This window comes from Lissotriton helveticus, chromosome 9, assembly GCF_964261635.1.
Source record: "Lissotriton helveticus chromosome 9, aLisHel1.1, whole genome shotgun sequence".
Taxonomy (NCBI): Eukaryota; Metazoa; Chordata; class Amphibia; order Caudata; family Salamandridae; genus Lissotriton; species Lissotriton helveticus.
This window is the reverse complement of record NC_136070.1, coordinates 1,081,076,475-1,081,100,503: the sequence shown is the minus strand read 5'-3', so window position 1 is coordinate 1,081,100,503 and position 24,029 is coordinate 1,081,076,475. Positions and strand designations below refer to the sequence as shown.

At 43.7% G+C, this 24,029-nt stretch overlaps 1 protein-coding gene across 1 annotated transcript in view; it reads right to left on the bottom strand.

Annotated features, from left to right (window-relative positions):
* LOC144782234 (TATA element modulatory factor-like) overlaps positions 1 to 24,029 on the bottom strand; it is a 316,861-nt gene that overhangs the window by 217,063 nt on the left and 75,769 nt on the right. Inside the window, exons 3-4 of the mRNA XM_078661477.1 lie at positions 4,253 to 4,356; positions 3,891 to 4,017 (exon numbers count right to left, since the gene is read on the bottom strand). Coding sequence (XP_078517603.1) covers positions 3,891 to 4,017; positions 4,253 to 4,356 — 231 coding nt within the window. The remainder of the gene's footprint in view (positions 1 to 3,890; positions 4,018 to 4,252; positions 4,357 to 24,029) is intronic.

Here is a 24,029-nt window from a genome sequence, read left to right as displayed (position 1 = left end):
CCACTCTTTTCGATATAAACGAAAATGTATTTTTTAATCCCAATAAATTGTTGGGACTTTTTTGTTGGCTTTGGAATTTCAGATTTGAAATACTTTGTAAAAGATAGATCACAAGCCACAGGTACCTTTTTTAGCATGAGAAAAATCAAGTTCACTTTTTTTTTACACTGTTAGAAGCAATATTGTTATGGCATATTGTGGGACTTGGCCCTTTCCCCAGAAATTTTTCGTTTTTTACCCCTTTTAATTTAGAATGCCCCTATTGTAACAACAATGTATAGGCCTTGTGTAGTGAGGAAAGCCCTGTGTACTGTGAAACTGATGTTAAGATGCAGGTGTCTTATACCCCTAACATGGCTGCCACTGACCACTGCTGCTGCAGCGGGGTTAGTGGGCGCATTCTAGTGGCTAGGGCCTGGCTGGAACCACCCAAACAATGTATCAACTTAGCCTGCCCACAGGTAGAATGGTGGAACCTCCTAGAACCCCCTGGAACCTTCTGGAACAGGTGAGGTGACACCAACTGCCACTGCCAACTGTCAACTGGCACTGTATAAGGAAAGGAAGGAAAACTTTCCTGTCAGAGTGACTGAAGGGAAGACCTGGGGAAGAACCTACGCAGGAGGATAGACAGTGAGGGTCAGGGCAGGGTCTTATGATGCTGGAAATGACAGGGCCTAGAGTGCTGCTTTACAAGTATTGAGGCATCCTGTACCCCCCCCCCACTGACCTAACCCCGCGGAAGGGAACCCCCAGGGACCACTTGAGGGGATTGGCTGAGGAGATCTAACACCAGCCACCAACTTAACCCCCTTCAAGGAAACAAGAAACCAAAGGGCGCAAGAAACATCACGCCAACAAGAAACTAAGCTTCTATTTACAAGGGCACAAGAAACATCACGCCAAGAAGAAACTAAGCTTCTATTTACAAGGGCGCAAGAAACATCACGCCAAGAAGAAACTAAGCCTCTATTTACAAGGGCGCAAGAAACCTAAAGCGCTAAGAAGAAATTAAATCATCACAGGACTTTTAAAGAAGCAAACAGGTATTGGCGCGGTACTGACCCTGCGTTTCCTGATGTCACCTGGGGTCTCCCTTGCTAACCTGCTACTGGGGTGTCACCTGTCCTGTATATCTAGCGCTGCCCTTGCTGACCCTGTGAAGAGCGTTGAAGTAATGGAGGGGGTTGCTGCCTTCTGAAGCGCTATATTTGCCTGAACTGCAGCACCCTGAACTGAATGTTATTAGACCTGCTGGTCTTGCCCCCACCTCGTGTGGGCCAAAGCGCTATAGCCCTGCACCCTGCTGTCTGTGAAGCGCTAGAATCCTGGGCGTGATTCCTGCCTGAAGCGTTATATTCTGTGGTGCCCTTCAGCAGCGCTACCTGGAATGAACTGTCTGCCGAGCGCTACCTCTGCTGTGGATTGCCTGCTATATCGTAGCGCTGTGAACCCTGAAAAGCGCTATCCCCCTGAAGCGCTGTGTCACCAAGAACTTCTGTGGCTCTAGAAGTTGCTGCCTTCTGAAGCGCTGACTCCCTGCTCCCCCAATGCTCCTTTGCTGTCCCTGTGAAGAGTGCTGAGGTACTGAAGGGAGTTGCTGCCTTGTGAAGTGCTGTACCTGCAGGGTGCTATTATCTAAACCGGATTGCCTGCTGAAGCGCTGTCCCCAGCATTGCCTGTGGCCAAGCGCTGTCATGTGAGGAACTGAGGTAGTGCCCAGGGAAGCGCTGTAATTTCACTCCAAGCGCTTTCTTGAATGTCCCATAGAAGCGCTGTAATTGTGCCTCCAAGCGCTCTCTTGTAGGCCCCAGAGAAACGCTGTATTTTTGACCTTAAGTGCCCACCTGTTGGCCCCTATGTGCCTCTAGTGACGTGGAGGCCATTAAGTTACTGTTTATGCCTGAGGACAGGCTTGCCATTCATTAACTGTTTGGGCCCTGGTTCCGGTGTAGGCCTAAAGACATACTGAGTTCACCTGCGATGGCTTAGCCCTGCATAGGGGAGTCCAAGGCATAGTAAAATGCTCATTGAGAATGCTTTACTGAATTGCTTATTGAAATGTTCACCTTAATTAACAGAAATGTTTTACTAATCTAAAGCAAGGCCTGTGCTTGCTTAATGAGATGTTGCTCTCTAGCAATGAGTAATGTTCTATTTATAAGTTACTTAATGAAATGCCTATGCCTGATTCCTTCCCTGTAATGTTTACTCCTGATTAGGGGGATGTTACCTATGATTGGGGAAGAGTTTTGAAGTGGTTATTCCTGCTTGGAACCAGGATTATTCTGAACTATAGAAGTTTTATTACCCCCCTGCCCCAGTGTTATAACCTCTACTTATTTACAGGATTACTCTTGGGTGCTGAAAGGTTTATGCCTGCTTAATGTAGGAATTAGAATGTTGATCCTGGCCTGGGGTGGAAACGCCAACAGCTGCATAATGAACTGTGTTTGCTGACTAATGAAACATTTATTCATGTTGGTTGAAAGGTGGAGCACATGCCCACAGTTATGGAGTGAGGTGCTCCTTGCTTTAAAAGAAATGTTTACATTTACTAAAAGGCTTTACATGCATAAACCAAGTCTTCTAAGCTCAGGCTTGCCTGTTAAAAATGGTTCTCTGCCTTGAAGAGTTGTTAACTGTTGATTGCTGAGTAGGGGAACGTTAATGCTATAAGGATATAGTTACACTGCCTAATGAGATGTTTTATCCGCAGTGGCGTGTTTTTATTCCTGCCATAGGAGTTTCATTCCTGCCTAAGGAAATGGTTAATGAAATGTTTTACCCTCAGTGAAGTGTTTTACTTCTGCTAAACTGATTATCTCTATTGCAGGAAATGTTTTACCTGTAAGCTCCTGATTAATAGGGGGAAGGCCCTGCCTGTTCAGGCAACAGGTAATAGGATGGTGTGTGATGCCTAAAGAAATACTTTATGCCTAATGAAAGGTGTTGACCTCATTTGAGGCAATGTTTACTCCTGCCCAGGGAAGGGTCTCATACCCCTGCTATAACAGAGATCTACTTACACCTGCTCAATGTAGGGATTTCTACTTCCCTGATGGAATGTTGGTGTAGCCCTGATACAGTTAAACCTGCACAAGGGGATGGTTACCTAGATTGCAATGTTTTCTCCTAGTTAGTGCTGGCTAATGCAATGGTTAGCTGGGCCCAATGAGAAGTTCTCCCAAAGGGATGCCCAACCTTGTTATATGGAATAATTATTCTTAATGAAATGTTTAATTCCTATTACAGGAGGAGAGTTACGTCCACATACTTTTGTGGCAAATGAAATGTTTCATATTTAAGGAAATGTTTGAACTACACTTAACGAATTGTTTATTCCTACAGCGGGGAGATGTTTCTGTTATGGAACTGTCCCTTTGTTTACCTGAGGAAATGGATATTGATGCTTAATGCAGTGTTGTTCTTATGACTGAGATGTATTCCTTTCAGGTACTGACCAAGAAGCAAGGCGTAGGTCGGGCCTGTGTCCCACTAAAAATGTATTTAACTATTTATTGATCCAATATTTAATATTTATTGCAGAACGGATATTTATTCATCCAATATTGATTGCAAGTCTTGAGACATGTATTTTAAATGAATTTATGATTTCCCTGATCCTGCTCTGATTATTTATCTTAATACAGATTACTTGTTTTTATACAAGCTTTGGAGTGGAGTCATTTATTGCGTGCCCAGGTTTCTGTCTCAGTGTGAGTGTGTGCTGCATGATCGCTTAACACATGTGCTTTCGGATGCCTACCCTCTCGTGCCATGCTACCCTAGGGGACTGGTGACCCCAGTTCCAACACATATGTATACTATAAATCATGCATGACATATACTGTGACGTTCTTGTGCAACTTAAATCAGATGTGAATTACCTTTTTAGCTAAATCTCTTTCTTTGCATGCGAAGAGGACCTTCTTTTCAGCTTCAGCAATTCGAAGTGTAAACTCTTCCTTTAGAGAGATGATGCTACTGCTTTCCTCCTTTACCCGAAACATTTCACTAACAAAAAAAAAGAGAACACTGAACAGATGAATGTATGAGCTGCATGAAATAAGAAAAGGGACCAACCACCTAGCAGTCCAGTTAAGATGTTCAGAAAACAGATTCATATTAGTGCTCTTTGCGGGAAAAATACAAGATTATGCAACGTTCCATAACAGGTACTTAATAACAAAGACACCTCCAATGGAAAAAGAAAACACAGAAAAGTAACAATTTACTGAACTAAACTTACTCTTTAAGATTGTCATAGGCTTCTTCAAGTTGAGCCTTTTCTTTACTAACAGTTAAAAGCTGTGTTTCTCTCTTCTCCAGCTTCTCTGTGAGGTCCGTGATCACCTGCATTATGCAATACAAACAATGAAGGATTACAAAAAATACACACACACACACACACACACACACACACAGACATAATAAGTACAGAAGATATAAGCAGTCTTCATAAACTGAAAGTTACCAAGCAGAGGAACAGTCACTACAACATTTTGCAAACCAATGTTTTTCCAAAACATGAACTGCAAAAAAAACAAACAGATAAACGACACAATGAAATTTTAATGGTGCCAAAACAATAGTCTGATCATTATTTTCGATCCAATATTTTCTGCTAGAATATTATTCATTACACAATTACCAATTAATTTCACTCTTCGTATTTTCTACTTGCTCAGCAATTCTCATTGACTAAGAAATTGCACTAGAACTGAAAAAAAGCAAGTGGCTCAACAGATGCACTACCAATCTTTGGATGCTATACCTACTGATGTAACAAGATATTGTATTTTGCGAACAGCAACACAGAGTGCTCTAATGGGGGCAGAGGGTGTTTGCTCCAAATGATTGCCAATGTAGTAGTCCTCGTATAATGTCTACTAGGAGGAAGTGTAAATTGACGGAGTTCATAACGAAAATCAGCCATGTTCATAGTGAGTCTAGCCATGTGTGAAGAAAGTAATGAAATCTGAGCAACATTATCATAGCACTTATATGTACCACAAAAATATAATAAAATCAAAAAAGTTGACTAGTTAATACATTAACTCTTAAGTAGCAACTACTGTTGCATTCAGTGTGGCACAACATTAAAACAAGTAAGCATTAGCAAGGCTCTCAATATAATTCTTATACCGGAGTGTGCAAAAGTAGTTCTTTCTATCATTTAATGGGTGTCTCCATTTTAGACCAGTTTATAACCACCACTTTTTTTAGACTCCCATTGACTGAAGGTATGGGCGACTCTTGCACACTGAAATACAAGAATTACATTTTGAGGCTGGATAAAGCTCAACTGGCTTAATTTTGCCAAACTATGCGAAAACAATGTGTCAGCTGAGTTCAAGTGGAAAAGTGTGGATTAGTAATTTTCGAGTTTAGATACACATCCATGAAAAAAAGCATATCTAATAAAGACAACTGGAGACAATCACAAGAATACCACCAACGTAAAAACTGGTTGTTGAAAGACTGAATTTGGGATATTTGGAAAAAAAGCTGGCCTACATAATAACTACGATTTTTCAAAAGCCCATAATGAGATTTCAACAACCTTCTCCATTCGTCCAAGACAATAAGGAAGAGATTCAATTTTAGTTTAAAGTTTGTACTAAAAATGCATAAGAAGTCGGTTGATTGAAATTCTTAACTTGAGCACACAAAACATTAGCAATATGTAGTTGTTCATTTCTTCTCCGCCATACTTAAGATTAATATTAAGATTTCCTGCAAGATCAATTTATTAAAGACACTTACAAGGCTTGCATTGTCTGCCCAATAAACGTCACCGGCTCCAATGAACAATTCACATAATTCATCCAAGAGAATGCAGATTTTCATAGTTTAATGATCAGAGAATCTGGATTTCATTAAAGACACTGAGGCTAGCATTTTGCAGAACCTTTTATTGACACTATAAACTGCAGCATGTTGAAGCATATCTCAAGCACAATTAAAATTCCAGAATTAGAAATCCACTATAGTCTATATACACCAGAGTGCAGCAGCCATTTTCCTCTTTTAGCTGCTCCAAGTGAACTTCTTTGAACCTTAACCAAAATAAGGATTTTCTAGGAACAAAATACAGCACAACACCGAATGAATACTGCAATTTATGTAAAACACAATACCAAAACTTATATGGCCTAAATGACTCAGAATTTTCAATACCAAGCCTTAACCCTCCCTTTTGCAACCTACCTGGGAAAGGAGGGTGGGATAATGCTAGTCTCCGTGTCTTTAATGAAATCCAGATTCTCTGATCATTAAACTAGGAGAATCTACATTTCATGTCAAGACTGGAGGCTAGCATCATGCATTTTCAAAGCTGTGATAACACCACCGCTGAAACATGTCTTGAAGGCTTTAGATAAAATGTTGCAAATACAACAGCATTAGACCAGTCTGCCACCCTCAGAATCTCTTCAAAGTGACCTCCAGATGCAAATACCTTACTTGCCATCGGCCCTCCCATTGAATGTGCTCCAAACTTCAACATATCTCCTCCTGATTCAAACATACACTATCTCACCCAACATACAATAGTCGCAGCACTCACTGGATAAAGTGGCTTCACAAACAAAATTAATAATTGGTTCACTCCATCCTATCTAAATTCAGCCAACCTACTCTCATATTCCTTTAAACATCGTACAATACATGATTGTAGATGGTCATCAAACCTAGGGTGAAATAGTGACAACGACATTGTCTTTGTTCTTTTTGAAATGTTAAATATCGCGCCATCTTGGTTATAAAATCTGTTACTTAATGCACAAACATCTATTACCCTCCTGAAAGAAATTAGACATAAAAGTGTTGCAACCTTGCTACTCAACTGTCTGTAGGACACTAATGAATTAGAAGGCCAACGTTGTATCCTTTTTAAAATTACATTAATGTCCCATAAGTAACTATATTTAGGTTTAGGAGGCCTCCGTAACTTGATCCCGTCATCAATCTACAAACCATAACATGCCTTCCTATGGAAAAACCCTCAATTGAGGCATGACCTGCTCCCACTGCCGATCTATAACAATTATTAGTCCTATTCGAAAGACCCTTCTCAAACAAACTTGATAAATAATTCAATAATACCATGGGAGATGCCTACACTGGATCCAGATCTCTCGCCAAGCACCAACCAACCAATTTCCTCCATACTCCATGATATCTTTTCCTTGTCCCAGGAGACCATGATTCCTTGAGCAGCTTCTGAGCCTGTTCCAAAAGACCTACAAACTGCTTTCCTCCCTTGAAATCTTCCAAACAAGAAGGTTCAAGGAACCCTCTTCAACTGACAGTTAAAAATTCTCCTCCTGGTCCCACCAACATTTCCTCTGATATAGGAATCAAATAAGGTTCTGATTCCAGCAATTCCAATAAACCTGGAAACCAAGGTTGTGCTGTCCAAAAAGGAGAATAATCCGACATGTCTGCCTCCTCACCATTAACACCACCCTCTGTATCACTGAAAATGGAGAAAATGCATTACCCTCAGGATTCCTCCATACCTGCTAAAAAGAATCCACTGCTTCTGCCAGTGGATCCGCTGTCCAACTGAAATACCGAAGCAAAAGGAAAGTTAACATCGAGACAAACAGATTCACCTCTAAAGGATCCCAAATATTCTGAATTCTCCTGAAAATACTCATACTCCACTTCCAGTCTTTGTAATCTCAGACACCTTGAACTGCAATCTGCCACTGGATTGAACAGACCTGGAATATACTCCCCCTGCAAACCTATTTTCCGATCAGATAGAAACTTCATTATCTCCCTCACTACTCGAGTCAAATTCTTTGATTTGCTGCCACCCAAATGATTTATGTAACAAACTGCTAACACACTGTCCATCTTTAGTAAAACATTGCATGTCTTCAATTTTTTTTCCAAAACTCTGCCAAGCAAGAAGACCTACCTTTATCTCTAAAGCATTTATATGGCTGTGACTTTCCTTCAATAACCAGGAGACACCTGTCTATTCCTGTTCCAAACACGCACACCAAGCAGAAAGGTTTCCATCCGTTTCCAGAACAAAATCTGGACCCATCCCAGTTTTGCCATTGCATGCCTCTAAATTCTGCAGCCACCAAACTTACTCTTCCTGTGCTTCTGCAGAAATCTGCACCAGATCGCCATACCACAAGCCCTTACTTAGACCTTCCACCTCCAACCTCTGCAAACCTCTGTAAATAAGCGGTGCTGGAAAAACTTTCTGAATTGAAGAGGAAAACAAACCAATTATCCTCGCTAAAGTTCGCAAGGAAATAAACTTCTTCTTCAAAATCCTTTTCACCTCTGTCTTAATCTTTACAACTTTCCTTTCTGGTAAACTCAAATCTGCTTGTGAAGTATTCACCTGGAAGATAAAAAACTACAATTCCTGACAGGGTTCCAGAACAGACTCCTCCAAATTGATTAAAAATCCCAGAGACTGTTGAACCATGGAACTCCTCCAGATTCTGACACATCAGTAAGAAATTGTCGAGGTACATGATCTCCGAGATACAAGGCCACTGATCTTAACACCTTTGTAAAACACCAAGGTGCAGATGCCAGACCAAACGGAATGCAAACAAACTGATAAAGAACTCCCATCCATCTGAATTGCAGAAAAATTAGACTCTCCTCTGCTATTGGTATGGTAAAATACGATTCTTTCAGATCCAATTTTACCAACCAATAGTTTATCTCTAAAATATCTCTTAATAGATGGATACCCTCCATCTGTCCATCTTGAAATGCCTATAAACTAGGTACCAATTCAAACTTCAAGCTTATCACAGGACGCCGTCCTTTGTCCTTCTTTACCAGAAATAACATTCTCACATAGCCCACACGTTCTGTAACAACTTCCTCTATTGCTCCTTTCCTCAACATACCTTGAACCTCCTTGCTTATCAAGTCTTGTAGTTCCTTTAGAAATTTCAACTCTCTTGGCTCTATCTCTTGAACAGGCAATTTTCGGAACTCTATTGAATATCCCTGAATTGCCTGTAGAACCAATTGATCCTTTGTTAAATTTCTCCAGTTTGGAAGAAAAAATCTTAATCTCCCTCCTACCTTTCCTGGGAAAAAAACAGAAAACATCCTCATACCTATCTTGATTTTCTTGGCTGAAACGAGCCCTTCCTCGGGGTTGACGTCCTCCGACACCTCTTCAAGGATCAATCCTAGTGGCTGACTGGAACCCTCTAAAGGAAGGCAGCACAAACGATTGATACTGGGACCTTGTTTAAATCTGCCATAGAAACGTTCCCTTGCTCTGGCCCCGTCAAAAACACGTCCTCCGAAAGATTTCCTAATGGAACTTTGAGCCTTATACAGGCTAGTGAAGGTGGAAATGTATTTTCCCACTCCTTTCACTAGCCCTTCAACAAATAAATATCCTTCCTAACAAAAAAAAAAACTATTTTGGACTGATGCACATGAGGACTGCTTTTTGTCTTTCCGCAATAATGCCCGTGTTTGCATCCCCAAGGAAACGCACAGCTCTTAGGGGCCAACCTCTTAGAAGCTCTGTATTCACAGAGACTGAATTTGTTTTGGCCTCTTCAGACATGTCCATAATTCTAGCAAGTGGGCCAATAACATCCAGCAACCGATCCTGGCGCTGTTTAAGTACAGTTTCCAATCCTTTCCTGGAATCACAACCCATCTTGAATAAAATACGAATCAGATCTAGATCTGGGATTGCACAAGCTTTATTTTCTAATACTGGGTTGGAGCATTCTGCCCGCATCACAGACCTAGCTTCCTTCTCCAAATGCTTTTTTATCCAGTCTTATAAACTCCGCCACATGTGCAAACAGCCACCAGTCTGCACTTCTGGGGTGCCTAATTAAATCTAGATTGAACATATCCGTACTCCGAGGGTCTTTAACCAATTCTTTCTCTTTTCTGTTCTTTTCCACCTTTATCGTAGTCCAGATCCCAAACATCAGAATCCAAATTATCTAAAACAAACTCATCAAAACTCTCAACATCACAGCTATATGAATTATCATCATCAGGACCGTCCCGATTCTCATGTGTGTCGCTAAGGATACCCTCTCTTTGTGCAGCGCTGGGCACCCTCTCTTTGTGAACCAAGACCACCTTTCTGCCAGGCCGCAAACCTATCCTCTTCGTTCTCAACGTTCTTCCTCTTCATTTTCCTTTTACCCGACATGCTTCTAGCCTGTTCACTCTCCTCTTCCTTTAATCACCAAAATTCCTCATCAGAACATCTGCAACCTTCCTTTCCTTTTAAAAACGGATACTAAAATTTCCCTAACCGATGATATTACCTCTTCCTGCGCCAACTTCCTAACAAAATCACTATTGGAATCTATTTCCAAAGATACTCCTTCTTCACTCATTACTCTGTTAAACACAGACACTCTAACACCTCTTCCTTAAAACCATTTTTTTTTACCATTTCCCTATAATCTTATTAAAACCAGTATATCTCTCAAAACTTGTCAAACAAAAATAAAATTGCACTGAAGCCTCCTCCTCGTACCTGACAGGATTGCCGGGAACTAGTCTCTAGGCAACCCTGTATTTTAAAATGGCTCACGCAGGACAATGACGTTGCTGCGTGACAAACTCTCTATTCTTTTTCAAACGGGGGCCCACAAGATTTCCTATTCACTGGCATGCAGAGAAACTAGTCTGCTGCAACGCAGATGCACCAAATGGCACACCTAATCCAATTACATTACCTTGTACCCAACGTGCTACGTCAGTGAACTAAGGAGGCCTGCGGGGACCTGTCTCCAATGCGCCCTCAAGCACAGATCAGAGAAAAGTCACTCGCATCTACGCTGCCTTCCTGCCTTCACCTTCAAACCCCACCCCTTCACAATTCATCACTGGTTGGGGTGGGGCCAGTGCAGAGAGGCTAATTAACCCGACCTCACCCTGTGTGTGCTGTGAAAGGGTGGCGTGGCTGGAATTCCTGATTGACACAAAGCCCTGGCTCTGCAGGGCTTCTGGCTGAGACGCCCGGGGCTCACTTAATTTAAAACGCCTCAGGGGGTGGAGTTCAGCACACGAGGCAAAGGCTTTGCCGGGCCGATGACATCACAGGCCTCAGAGCGGTGTGAAGCCGGAGCCCGGCAAATGTATTGCAGCTGGGTGAACACACATGCACTTCAGTGCATAACAGAGCCCAATGTTCGCACGAATGTAAGCGTGGCTAAGAGTGAGAGCAGCCTTTAGTCAACATGTGTGAACTTGTGTGGTTTTTTTATTATTATTTTTCAAATATGATTTTCCATTGTGTGTAAAAATGAGGGGTTCGGAGCCCCGACGCCCATGTAGGGGAACCGCCCCTGCATTGGTCGCACCATAAATGCTAATTTTTGGGACAGCTTGACGTCTTCTTATGACATTTTGTTGGTGGAGGTCGACTGGCTTCCCCCGTTTGTTCTTAAATGTCATCGAGGCAAGGATGTGGTTATACCTTCCTTTTCGCAGTTCGTCCCCGATGAAACTAAGCATGCTTATGCTTCTGAGTGAGCTCTTGCTTTGGCTCCAGCTTTGTACTGCAACCAGGCTGGTGAGATAAGGACTCTTCTTGGCATTTTGTTCCCATATATTCTACTCCCCAGCTGCGTTCTCAATATCCGATTAAGCGTGACGATAAAGCGTCCATCAAAGAAAATCTAACTCAAATAGAATATCAGGGAAGTGTGGGACTGGCTGGAAGGCTGGAGTGGAGTGGGAGGCTCTCCAAGGCACCGTTCTACACCGGATCCGACCCAGCGAGAAGACTGTCTGCCTGAGAGTCAGGACCTCTTCACTGGCCCTCTTGACGGGGTGGAATGACACTCCCTTGTGGTCTGGCATCGCCATGGACTGCTGGGCTCTCCTTCATGCGGCTACCACCTGACCGATGGGTCCGCCGGGGGCTGAACTCTATTTCTGGGACCTGTTTCCTTTGGCTGAGTTCGAGCTGCGCCAGCTGCCTGATCAGTACTTTTCCTAATGTGTGAATACTGTTTAAGTCTCATGGTTTAACCTTACAATGTGTAGTACATCTATGATGCTTATTGGTCGGGCACGAGGTACTGTCAGACCTCAGTACCCCGTTTATGAGTGGGTGGGTGACAGGCGCTCTGCCTAGTTGGGGAGTGGATAGTTTTGAATCCGCGGGCAGGGAAGCAGGGTGGCGGGTGGGGGAGGGGGGTGGGAGGGGTTGGCACTGTCTTGTTGCTGTTATTTTGTTTACTTCTGTCCTTAGCAGGGTCTTTACAGTTAGTTTTTTTATTGCTCACCTATCCTTTCATTTCCAGCGGAGTTGTCTTTAGTTAAGCCTTCCTGTCCGTCCTGGGTCCCATGGTGCCTGGCCGGTTGTCCTGGCTGCTCCTTGGTCTCTGGATACTGCGTGTCTTGAGGTGCCCCCTGATTCTAGCAGTCCCTTGGCCTCGCCGCCGTTGGTGGCCGTCCCTGGGGCGCCCGGAATGCATGACCCTTCAATCTTGCAGTCATGACTCAACTACTTTCTAGGTCCCTTACAATCCTCACATGGAACGTCAATGGTCTGGGTCACAAAATAAAAAGGGGTGTGGTCCTACAGTTCCTCCGCCGCCACTCCCCTGACAGTCCTCTTACAGGAGACCCACTTGGTTGGCAACACCTGTCGGGCTCTGCAGCGTGGGGGATACAGGCTCTTGGTCCATGCTGGGTTTACTCCTGGGTCCCGGGGTACTGGAATCTTGGTCAGGAAATCTCTCCCACTCACCTACTCTCGCTGCAGGGCCGACCCTCTGGGCCGTTTAGCTATTGTTGAGGCCTCCTGGGAGGGGCGCCCCTTGAATGTTATCTCTGCATACCTCCCGCCAACCTTGGTACGAGTCTCCCTCAAGGAACTGGGCACTCAACTGTTGAACCTTCCCCCGGGCACACTCATGATTGGAGGTGACTTTAACGCCACGACGTGCGACGACCTGGACCGAAGGCCCAAAAGGGACTCACACCGTCAGAGCTCTGACTTGGCCGACTTTGCTCAGGCTTTAGGCTTGAAAGACATTTGGCGCACTCATTTCCCAGATACCCCTCACTTCACACTCTACTCTAACGCACACCACAGTACATCAAGAATTGACTATTTCTTCTGCCCCGTCGCTGACATAGGCTGCTTCGTCCGAGAGGTCTCCCTCGCGGTATCTCCGACCATTCGCCGCTCATGGTAGACCTGACTTACAATCGCCACTTGGTGAGGGGACCCATAGTTATTAATCCTTGGCTCATGCAGGTTCCTGATATTAGAGAGGCGCTGCGGGAGCGTACCGAGTTCTACTTTGCGGAAAATGTGGGCTCGGTGGATTCGGCTGTTACACTCTGGGAGGCCTATGTGGCAGTCGTAAAGGGTGAAGCGCTAACCCTTAGGACACATCATTTGCGTACACACGCCGAGCACATCACGCAGGCGGAGACCACCCTCATCGGCCTTGAGGCTGCCTACAACGCGGCCCCATCGGATTCCGCGGCTGAACGCCTTCAGGCCCAACAACTGGTCTACAAAGAGCTGACCCACGAAAAAGCACAGGCACGCCTGCTCCATACGCGTCACCGGGTCTACGAATCAGGAGACAGCGCGGGCAAGATGCTTGCTTGGCTGAAGCGTCGCGACCAGGGGTCCAGGCGGGTGTCGTCTGTCACTAGACCTGATGGTTCGGTGGTGGTGGACCCCCAGGACATTGCGGAGGTGTTCGCTGACCACCTTGAAACTGTATACACCGCTGGTGGTGGCTACTCGTCTGCCGAATCTAGAAAACTGTTGGAGGAGATGCGCCTCCCAACCGTCTCAGATTCTGACCAGCTTGCCTTGGACGCTGACCTCTCAGCTGACGAGCTCACCACGGCACTCTTTGCAGTAAACTCCGGCAAAGCTATGGGTCCTGACGGAGTCCCGGTCGAATTTCTGAAGGGGATGGTCCCTGACATTGTCCCCCACCTTTTGAATATGTATACGGGGAGCCTGGAACTTGGAGTGCTCCCTCTTGATCAGAGATTGGCCTCTATAGCGGTCGTCCTCAAGCCTGGCAAGCCCCCCGCAGAGTGTATCTCTTACCGGCCGATTTCCTTGATTAGCGCTGGGGCCAAAGTCCTGGCTAAACTACTGGCGACTCAACTCCTCCTGGTCCTCCCCTCTCTCATTCATGATGACCAGTCCGGTTTCCTCCCGGGCCGTAGCACGGCTCTGAATCACCGCAGGGTGCAAAGCGTGTTGAGCCGTCAGCCCACCATGTCCCAGGATGCTGCTATATTATCTCTTGACAAGACGATGGCGTTTGACTCGATTGAGTGGCCCTACCTATTTGAGGTTCTCCATCGCTTTGGCTTCGGACCCAAATTTATCGGCTGGGTGCGTCTCTTATATACTGACCTCTTTGGCCAAGTTCGGGTCAACAACTTTCTGTCCCGGAGATTTTCTCTCCATCGGGGTACCCGGCAGGGCTGTCCTCTTTCCCCTTTGCGGTTTGCCCTCACCCTGGAACCTTTGGCTCACTGGGTTCGCACGGATGCCTCAAACAGAGGCTTGAGATGGAGCTAAGAGAATGTTGATAAGACCTCTCTCTACGCCGACGACATCCTAATATACGTGTCGTCCCCTCAATCCTCTATTAACAGCCTTTTCCACGTCCTTACCAACTTTGGGAAATACTCGGGCTATGCAATAAATTGGACCAAATCGGTGCTGTACATGTTGCACGGTCCGCCGCCTCGCCTGCCCGGGGGGTTCTCCGTCACGTTAGCCTCTGAAGGCTTTATTTATCTCGGTATCTTCATTACCCCTGACTTCCAGCAATTCTATGATCGGAATTTGCTGGGCCCACTTCGCCGGCTTCGTAGCGACGTTGCTCACTGGCGCTCCCTCCCGCTTTCTCTCCTGGGGCGGGCGGCACTGTTTAAAATGCTAGCGCTCCCGCGCTTTCTCTATGTCCTACAGAACTGCCCCTTCTCCGTTCCAGACTCGTACTTCCGGACGTGGAGAGGGAGCTTCGTCTGCTGCTCTGGGATGGTGGTGCGGCTCGTATTGCTCTCAACAAGCTGTTCCAGGGATGGTATGACGGGGAATAGCCCTCCCCAATCTCCGCCTTTATTATTGGGCATCCCAGCTTGTGGTGGTTAACCAATGGATACATGGCTCACCCCAAAATCCGGCCTTTTTATTGGATATAGATCAGACGGGGCGAGAGGGCTACCTGGGGGCCTTGTATAGCAAACCCACGAAGGCTAGATATGCTGGGCCTATGGCACATACTGTGGCCGTCTGGCACAAGGCCAATGCAAAGTTGGGCTGGGCTGACAAACTTACCAAAACCTCGCCTTTGTGGTCCGCGCAACGTCTGGGTTCCCTGTGTCTCTTCCGTGGCTTTGACCGGTGGGATGCGATAGGGATTTCTGAGGTTGGAGATCTGGTATGCAGGGGTAAATTACTGACCTTTAGTGACTTACAGGCTCAATATGACCTAGCACCCACTGAGTACTTTCGGTACCTACAGATCACACACGCCCTAAGGGCCGCCTTCCCAGACTTCAACTCCATACCTGCTACCTCCCCCTTGGAGGATAGACTGTTGTCCGACCCTCTCCCTGAAAAGGCCATATCCCTGACCTACCGTAAGCTCTGCAATAACCTTCCTGACTCCTTTTTGCCGCTGCGGGCCAAGTGGGAAGCTCACCTGGGTCCCTTGGTGGACGATGAGTGGCGCTCTGCGTCAATGTCCCCAAGGGAATCGGCCATATGCCACAGGTTTCGATTAATCCAGCTTAAAGTGCTCCACCGAGCGTACATGTCCGCCCTTACCTTGGCCAGAATTGGTCAGCGACCCGACACATTGTGCCTGCGGGGCTGCGGCCTCCCCGGGACCTTCTACCATATCCTGTGGGACTGCCCCGTGATACAGCAACTCTGGTCATCTGCACTGCGTAAAATGGGCAGATCCTTGGGCAAACCACTTCCTACATCTCCCAGGGAATGTGTCCTCAATGTTTGGGGGCCGACCGACCTCACTACCTCTGAACAGCGATGGGCGGCACTGGGGTTCCTGCTGGTTAAACGTTCCATAGCGATGGGATGGGGTTCCCCGGACAGGCTACTGGTGGTGAGATGGGTGGCCGCAATGGACCAATGCATGCTAGCCGAGAAGACCGTATACAAGCTACGGGGCTGCCCCAGGGTGTGGGACCAGAGGTGGGGACACTGGAATGCTTTCCGTGGCGACCTATGTGTTTCTCCAACGATGGAGCTGGCGATGCCCCGTAGGGGACTCGGGAGGCAAGGTGTGGGCTGAGGTGGTCTCGGCTGGTGTCTACTCCTTTCTTCCCCTATTCCTTTGGCGCCATGTGAGATGTTCCTATCATTCTGCTTTATGTCATTTGGACCTGGGACACTATTACGTCACTGTTGTGATTTGGGAACATGGGGTGGAGTGTGGGCTGTCTTGACCTCTGCTGGATTTGTTTTCTTTGAGCAATGTTTTGTTAAATGAAAATAGTGGTGTGACTACTTTGCTTGTGTCCCAGGCTGATATTGCTGCGTTTTTATGACTCCGCTCTACTCCGACGCCGTCCGACCTCCGGGTTGTGGACTGACGGGCTGTGTATTATTACTATACCTGTCTTATGCCCTTTAGTACTGCATATATGGACGCAAATGTGCATCTGCACCTATTTCTTGCTGATACGCCACAATAAAAACAGTTTTAAAAAAAAAAATAATAGATTATCACGGTGTGACTAAAACCTGTGTGTCTGCGATGAATAATCCTCTTTTTACTATCTTGAAGCCTGGCGGTTCTTGTCGCATAGTTTTCGATTATAGACATTTGAATAGTCATTCTCATACTTTTTCAGTTCAGAATACGTATAGTACAGCTTTCATCAACAATATCGGGCGCAAAAAGTTCAAAACTATAATTGATATTTCAAATGGATTTTTCAGTCATAACCTGGCTCCTGAGAGTTGGGATTTGACAGTGTTCAGCGTCCTCGGTTCCCAGAGGCGACACGCAAGACTGCCCATGGGGTATAAGATTAGCCCTAGTGTTTTTGCAGCTCGTATAGTGGCTCTTTTACATTATATTAATCCTGACGCTTTCTCTTAGGTCGATGACATATACTTTACTGATGATGAATTAAATCCCCATCTCGTTAGAGTGGATCGCATCATTACACGATGGGTGCTCTGGGCTACAAATTCAATTTTGCTAAATCGCATATTGCGTTTCTGGACATTCTTTTTCTTGGCTATGAAATAACTAATGAAGGTTATTGGTTAGCTCCCCATTTCTTGGAGAAGTATGCTCAATTGCAACCTCCAGCTACCCTTAAAAAACTGTAGACTCTACTAGGATTTTAAAAAGGTGTCAGAACTTACATTTCTGACAATGCTCAGAGTATCAAACCGATTTACGCCTTGATATTCCCATCCTTTTCTGCTTCTTCCTGGCTTCCTGAACATACGGCAGTGTTGCGCGCTTTACAGTCAGATTTGCTTGCTACTCTATGCCTGCAGACTAGGTTAAATACTACCAAATTGGTCATCCGGATTTTGCCCTGTGCAATCGGCTTCACTTATGTGACATTTATTGAGGGTGACACTGTTCCAATTGCTTAGATGTCAGATCTGTACACTCCTGCGGAATTGCTTTTGTCTTCTACGAAAACAATTTTGACTGCTATGCAAATGGCTATTTTGAGAGAACGCTCTCTTGCTCAAGGTAAATGCCTTTTTCTTCTTTCTCCTGTGCCCGCCTTATAGGCTGTCACAGAAGTTCTGCATCCTCGTTAGATTCAATGGGCAACATCTTTGAGGTCGGCTGATGTCAACTTTGTGTTTGATCATTACTTGAAAAAGCAAGAGTTTCATCAATATGAGCATGTTCAACTTCTACCTTCTTCTGTACTTTCCCTTGGCCAGTACCAATGCATTATTTACACTGACGGTTCAGCTCAACAGGCCGTTGGTTCTAAACAGGCTTACTACACAGTTTGCGCTATTGTCATAGGTTCAAACGTAGATGGAGTTTTCCACTCTACCTTAGTTCATACCCAGTCCCTTGGGGACTGCACGGCTCAGCTGGCCGTATTGAGGGCTCTCCTTTTGGCTCTCAAGTTTGCAGAGCTTCAATTATCCACCTTAGTTGTGTGTGATTCTTTCTATTGTGTACAGTCTTTCAATGACAATTTGTACTTTTGGAAACAAAATGATTTTCGGGATTCTATGAAGCATAAAACGCTTTCAGTTCGAGTGGCCGCTCTTAAAGAACGCTCGCCACTTACACATGTTGTACATACATTGGGCCATCAACTTGCAGGAGGGGGCGCTGTTGGTAATTCAATGACTGTTGAAGAAGCCAAATCTACAGTAGCCACAGTTAAAGTAGCAGCGATTACACGTTCCATGACTAAATTCAATGTGGACATCTTGGCGGTCATCGCGTCAACTCGGGATGGTACTTCCTTTCCGCAGGGATTTCCTTCTAAATATACCTATCAGTTAACTACTGACAAAGTTCCTTTTGTGTCCATTCCTGGGGTTGGAGATCGTTCGATTCCCAACCTTGATCACATATATGTAGATGCATCCCTGTGTTGAGACACTCCTTAGGGTTATCAAAAAAACTCCCAAACAGTGTTCATTGAATGTTCAAAGTTTATATAAGGTAAATGACGATTTTTCAATGAGATTTGATATTTTTCAATATATCCGACTTGATCATCAAGGTATTTGTCAATTATTATACAGATTTATTTAACTCCCCCCAATGCATTTCAGCTAGGGGGCCCTTTTTCAAGGAGTACTATAAAAATGAAGAAGATTTAGGCAATCAATGAAAACTGTAATGCACACAGATAAAAAATGATATGCAAGTGTCTTACAATAAGTGAAAAAAGAAATCATGCTGACGCATAGATTTATGGTGAAAAACACCGTGATGTATATAAAGTTAAGTAAGCGGTGTATTGGTGAAAGAAAAGACACCAGCGGTCACCAAAGTGTGTGGTGTGAACTTAATGTTCAAAGACGCCAAGACCAGATTATCCCCAGAAAAATGGGAGGGTTACCGAAAAATGAGCTACTTACAGCTCCTCGATATCAAGAACAGTCGTTGGTGCAACTGAAAGGTGAAGGACAATAACGTAAGGTCCTATACAAACTGAAGAGTAAATCTCTTCGCATTTAATCAACTCTAAAGGTAGTCCCGAGTGACTTACTGGGTTAGTAGATCGGCGTGTTCGTGCTGCAGGTTCGATTGAGGCGGCACAATGCGTCCTACGTAACCTGTGGGTATATGGGTAACGCGATTGGTGCAATAGGTCACGCGTTGTTAGTAGAAAAACATGAAGGACTCTAATAGCAGCCATCTTGGGAAGGTGTAGACGAAAGACGAAAATGTGTGTTGCGGAGTGATTAATAAAGTTGTGTAAACAAATCAAATACAAATGCATTAAACTGCAAGATAAAAGGTACTAATGTGGAAATGAAAACCGGGATTTCTTTGATGTTGTTACTCCACGTGTAAGCAAATATCGGAGGATCTTTGAACATGCCTTTGAAGTCCGGTTCTAGTTCCAAAATCGGACAGTTTTTTAAAATGATTTTTTTGTACGTTGTACTCATGATTGAAAATTTTGATACAAGTACCATTCTGGTGTCTTTTGGTTTCACTGTTTTATTCAGAGCCTCTTGTCTAGTGATTGCTTGAACTCTTGTTTTGGCATTTTCTAATATGGTTTTAGGGTATCCTCTTTCTGCAAAACGCTTACTCATTTCATTCATTCTTTGTTCAGTCAAATGTTCGTCTGATACGATGCGTTTAACTCGCAGCATTTGCGAGAATGGCAAGTGTCTTTTCAGTGAACCCTGATGAAAGCTGGAGTAATGAAGAGTGTTATTACGATCCGTAGGATTACGGTATAGATCGGTTTTAAATCCCTCAGGTGTTCTTGTGATGACAACATCCAGAAAATAAATAGATTCTTCACTCATTTGCCAAGTGAGTTGGATTCTTTCGTTTTTGGTGTTCAGATCAGTGAGTGCGTTTTGCAAGTTATCTTTCGAGTCTTTTGAGTCTTTCCACAATATGAATAAATCGTCTATGTATCTAATGAATAACTTTATTTTGCTGTTCCAGTTGTCATTTCCATAGATGTGTGTCTCTTCGTCTTCTTTCATGTATATATTCGCATACATGGGCGCCGCACAGTTTCCCATGGACATTCCTGATAGTTGAAGGTACCAGGTTTTTTCATGTTCAAAATAGCTATGGTAAAGTGTGAAAATCATAAGTTCCATCAAGAATTGTTGCATCTGGGGGTCAATGTTACTGTTGAGTATAACCTTTTCAATCGCTTCAATGCCACTACCATGCGGGATGGAAGTATATAGTGCACTGACGTCAGCAGTGCATAAAACTAGGTGTTCATCCAGCTGAATAGAAACTTCTGATAGTTTTTGCAAGAAGTCGGTCGTATCTTTAACGTAACTTTTCATTTTTGTGACCAAGGGTTGAAAGTATCTGTCTAAGAACTTCCCCACAGGCTCGTGTAGAGATCCTTTTGTAGACACTATTGGCCTAAATGGCGGGTTTTCAATGTTCTTGTGAATTTTTGGTGTCATACGTATTGTTGGGCTTTTTGGATGTTCTTGTAGCAAAAGAATTTGGTACGGTCATCTATGATATTAGACTCATGAGCTTTAGTGACAATGGATTGAAGTATTTCTTTGAATTCAGCGGTAGGGTTGACTTGTAATTTCATGTATGTGTTTGGATCCGCAATGTGTTCAGTTATTTTGCTGGTATACATACTTGTATTAACAATAACTAAGGCGCCGCCTTTATCTGCTTTCAAGCATTTGATGTTCTGATTGTTGGCAATCTTTTTTAAAATGTCTTGGTCTTTTTGTGTGATGTTTTAGTGACTTTCTTTGTGAAGTTGATTTGTGTAAGGTCACGTTTAACTAGATTTTCAAAAAGATCGAAGCATTTATGGCTGCACGGTGCTTGGTATGTACTATGAGGGCGTAACCCCATAAATTGATTCGGTTTACTTTCTGCATTAGGGGTTAGGATTTTGTCAAAGAAATGATGTAGCTTTAATTTTCGTGTGAATTTAAAAGTGCTGACCTCTAGTTCCAGCAAGTTGGTTTGTGTAGTCGGGATGAAAGGTGTGCCTTTTTCAAGCAGTTTCATTTCATGTGGCGTCAGTTTAGTGTCAGAGATGTTTATCACTAGGTGTTCTTTTTGGGTTTGTTGTCCTTCTTCAGAATTGTGCTTCGCGTATTGGGATGTCCCTTTTCTTTTTCCTTTTCTTTTACCCCTCCTGGGTCTTCTCTTTCGTCTTGGCCAGATTCTAAAAAATGTACCGAAGTAGATGGATCTTCTCTAGAGGAAACGGTTTCAGTGGTTTTGGTTGTGTCTTGTAGTTGATTTTGTCTAGAAATAGCGGAAGATGGGATATTGGTTTTTCTAAATGGACGAGTTGAAGAATCACTACCAGAGGATGATGTGTCGGTTTGGTTGCTATATGGTTTATTTCTACGTCTTTGGGCATACACCTCGGCCCACGTGTAGACATCATCCAGTTTGTAATCTAGGGTGTCTCTTCTGTATTTCCTAATTTTTCGCTCATTGATCTCCTTCGTATGTTTGTCTAGTTGTGTTTTTATATCTTCTAAATTTTTTTACCATTCTTCCGGTGTTATAGAATCCTCTAGTTCTCTTTCTATTTCTTTGATCTCCTTTTCTAGGTCTGCCAATATGTGTGACAATTCTTCCACAATGAGAAGTATCAGGTCGAGGCTGCATTTATTTAGGATTGCATTCCATTTTTCTTTGAAGGTTTTAGAATTTTTGCATAGCGAAGGTTTCAAGGCTATCCGTAGTCCACGTGGGATTCTGTAGGCTCTGTGATATTTAAGAAGTGTACTCGCATGGAGTTTTTGGTTAATTTGGCGTTTGGATAGATATAAGAGTTTTCTGATACATTGGTCTTTGTTGCGGCTTGTAGTAGCTTGGGCTAGATCTTCCTCGATTAAAGAATAAATACATGTCCTTTCATCATCGCTGTATGCAAGTATGCTTGCTCTTGCTTCGGTCGATTTTGTAATTTCATCAAATTGCATCGTGGAAATTGAAAGCGCGCTACACCCTCCTGGGCGATTAGGGTATATACAAAACAATATATTGGAAGATGCACAGCTGAAAGTTTAACCAAAGGTTATTGAAAAAATTCAGTAAGGTAGGGTGCTCTCACAGGAGGCATGTCCGTCCTAAACGCTATCAAATATATAAAAAGTTGTGCATACATATATGTAGATGCATCCCTGGGTTGAGGCACACCTTAGGGTTATCAAAAAAAACTCCCAAACAGTGTTCATTGAATGTTCAAAGTTTATATAAGTTAAATGACGATTTTTCAATGAGATTTGATATTTTTCAACATATCATATATCCGACTTGATCATCAAGATATTTGTCAATTATTATACAGATTTCTTTAACTCCCTCCAATGCATTTCGGGCTAGGGTGCCCTTTTTCAAGGAGTACTATAAAAATGAAGAAGATATAGGCAATCAACGAAAACGGTAATGCACACAGATAATGATATGTAAGTGTCTTACAAGAAGTGAAAAAAGAAATCATGCTGACGCATAGATTTATGGTGAAAAACACCGTGATGTATATAAAGTTAAGTGAGCGGTGTATTGGTGAAAAAAAAGACACCAGCGGTCACCAAAGTGTGTGGTGTGAACTTAATGGTTAAAGACGCCAAGACCAGATTATCCCAAGAAAAATGGGAGGGTTAACGAAAAATGAGCTACTTACAGCTCCTCGATATCAAGAACAGTCGTTGGTGCAACTGAAAGGTGAAGGACAATAACGTAAGGTCCTATACAAACTGAAGAGTAAATCTCTTCGCATTTAATCAACTCTAAAGGTAGTCCCGAGTGACTTACTGGGTTAGTAGATCGGCGTATTCATGCTGCAGGTTCGATTGAGGCGGCACAATGCGTCCTACGTAACCTCGGTGGCGTGTGGGTATATGGGTAACGCAATTGGTGCAATAGGTCACGTGTTGTTAGTAGAAAAAGATGACGGACTCTAGTAGCAGCCATCTTGGGAAGGTGTAGACGAAAGACGAAAATGAGTTGTGTAAGCAAATCAAATACATTAAACTGCAAGATAAAAGGTACTAACGTGGAAATGAAAACAGGTGTGTGAATTGGTAGACAATAACACAGTATGTGCATGCACTTTACAAACAAAAAATAAGCTAGCAAGTCACGGCAAAGCAACTGTATCAGAATGCCACATAATGTGGTCAAATGGCCAAAATAGTAATTTTAACCAACAATCACAGGTAACAGCTAAATTCAGTTCGGTCGTTGAGCCCAAAGGGCTTCATTGTTTGTAGACGGTAAATCCATGCCATTTCTCTTTGTAATAAGACTTTGCGATTGTCTCTGCCCTCTACTTTATGAATCATTTCAAGTACCATACATTTTAATTGGGCAACAGTATGTTTGTGTTCGTTGAAGTGAACAGCAACGGAGGATATATCATTGCCAGTTTTTATATTGGATTTATGCTCATTTATGCGTATTTTGATTTTTCTTTCCGTTTTCCCCACATAGATTTTCCCGCAGGGATATTTTAATGAATAAATAAGATTGGAAGAATCACACGAGGCATTAACTTGCAACCTGATACTGTTTCCTTTCATAGGGTGAGTGATGGTGTTCCCTTTGATGATATTATTGCAGTTGTTGCAGTTCATGCAAGGGCGTGAGCCTTTGTATTCAGTGGTTTTCATGGGTTGTTTATCAAGGATTTCTTTGATGTTGTTACTCCGCTTCTAAGCAAATATCGGAGGATCTTTGAACATGCCTTTGAAGTCCGGTTCTAGTTCCAAAATCGGCCAGTGTTTTAAAATGATTTTTTTTACGTTGTATCAAAATTTTCAATCATGAGTACAAGTACCATTCTGGTGTCTTTTGGTTTCACTGTTT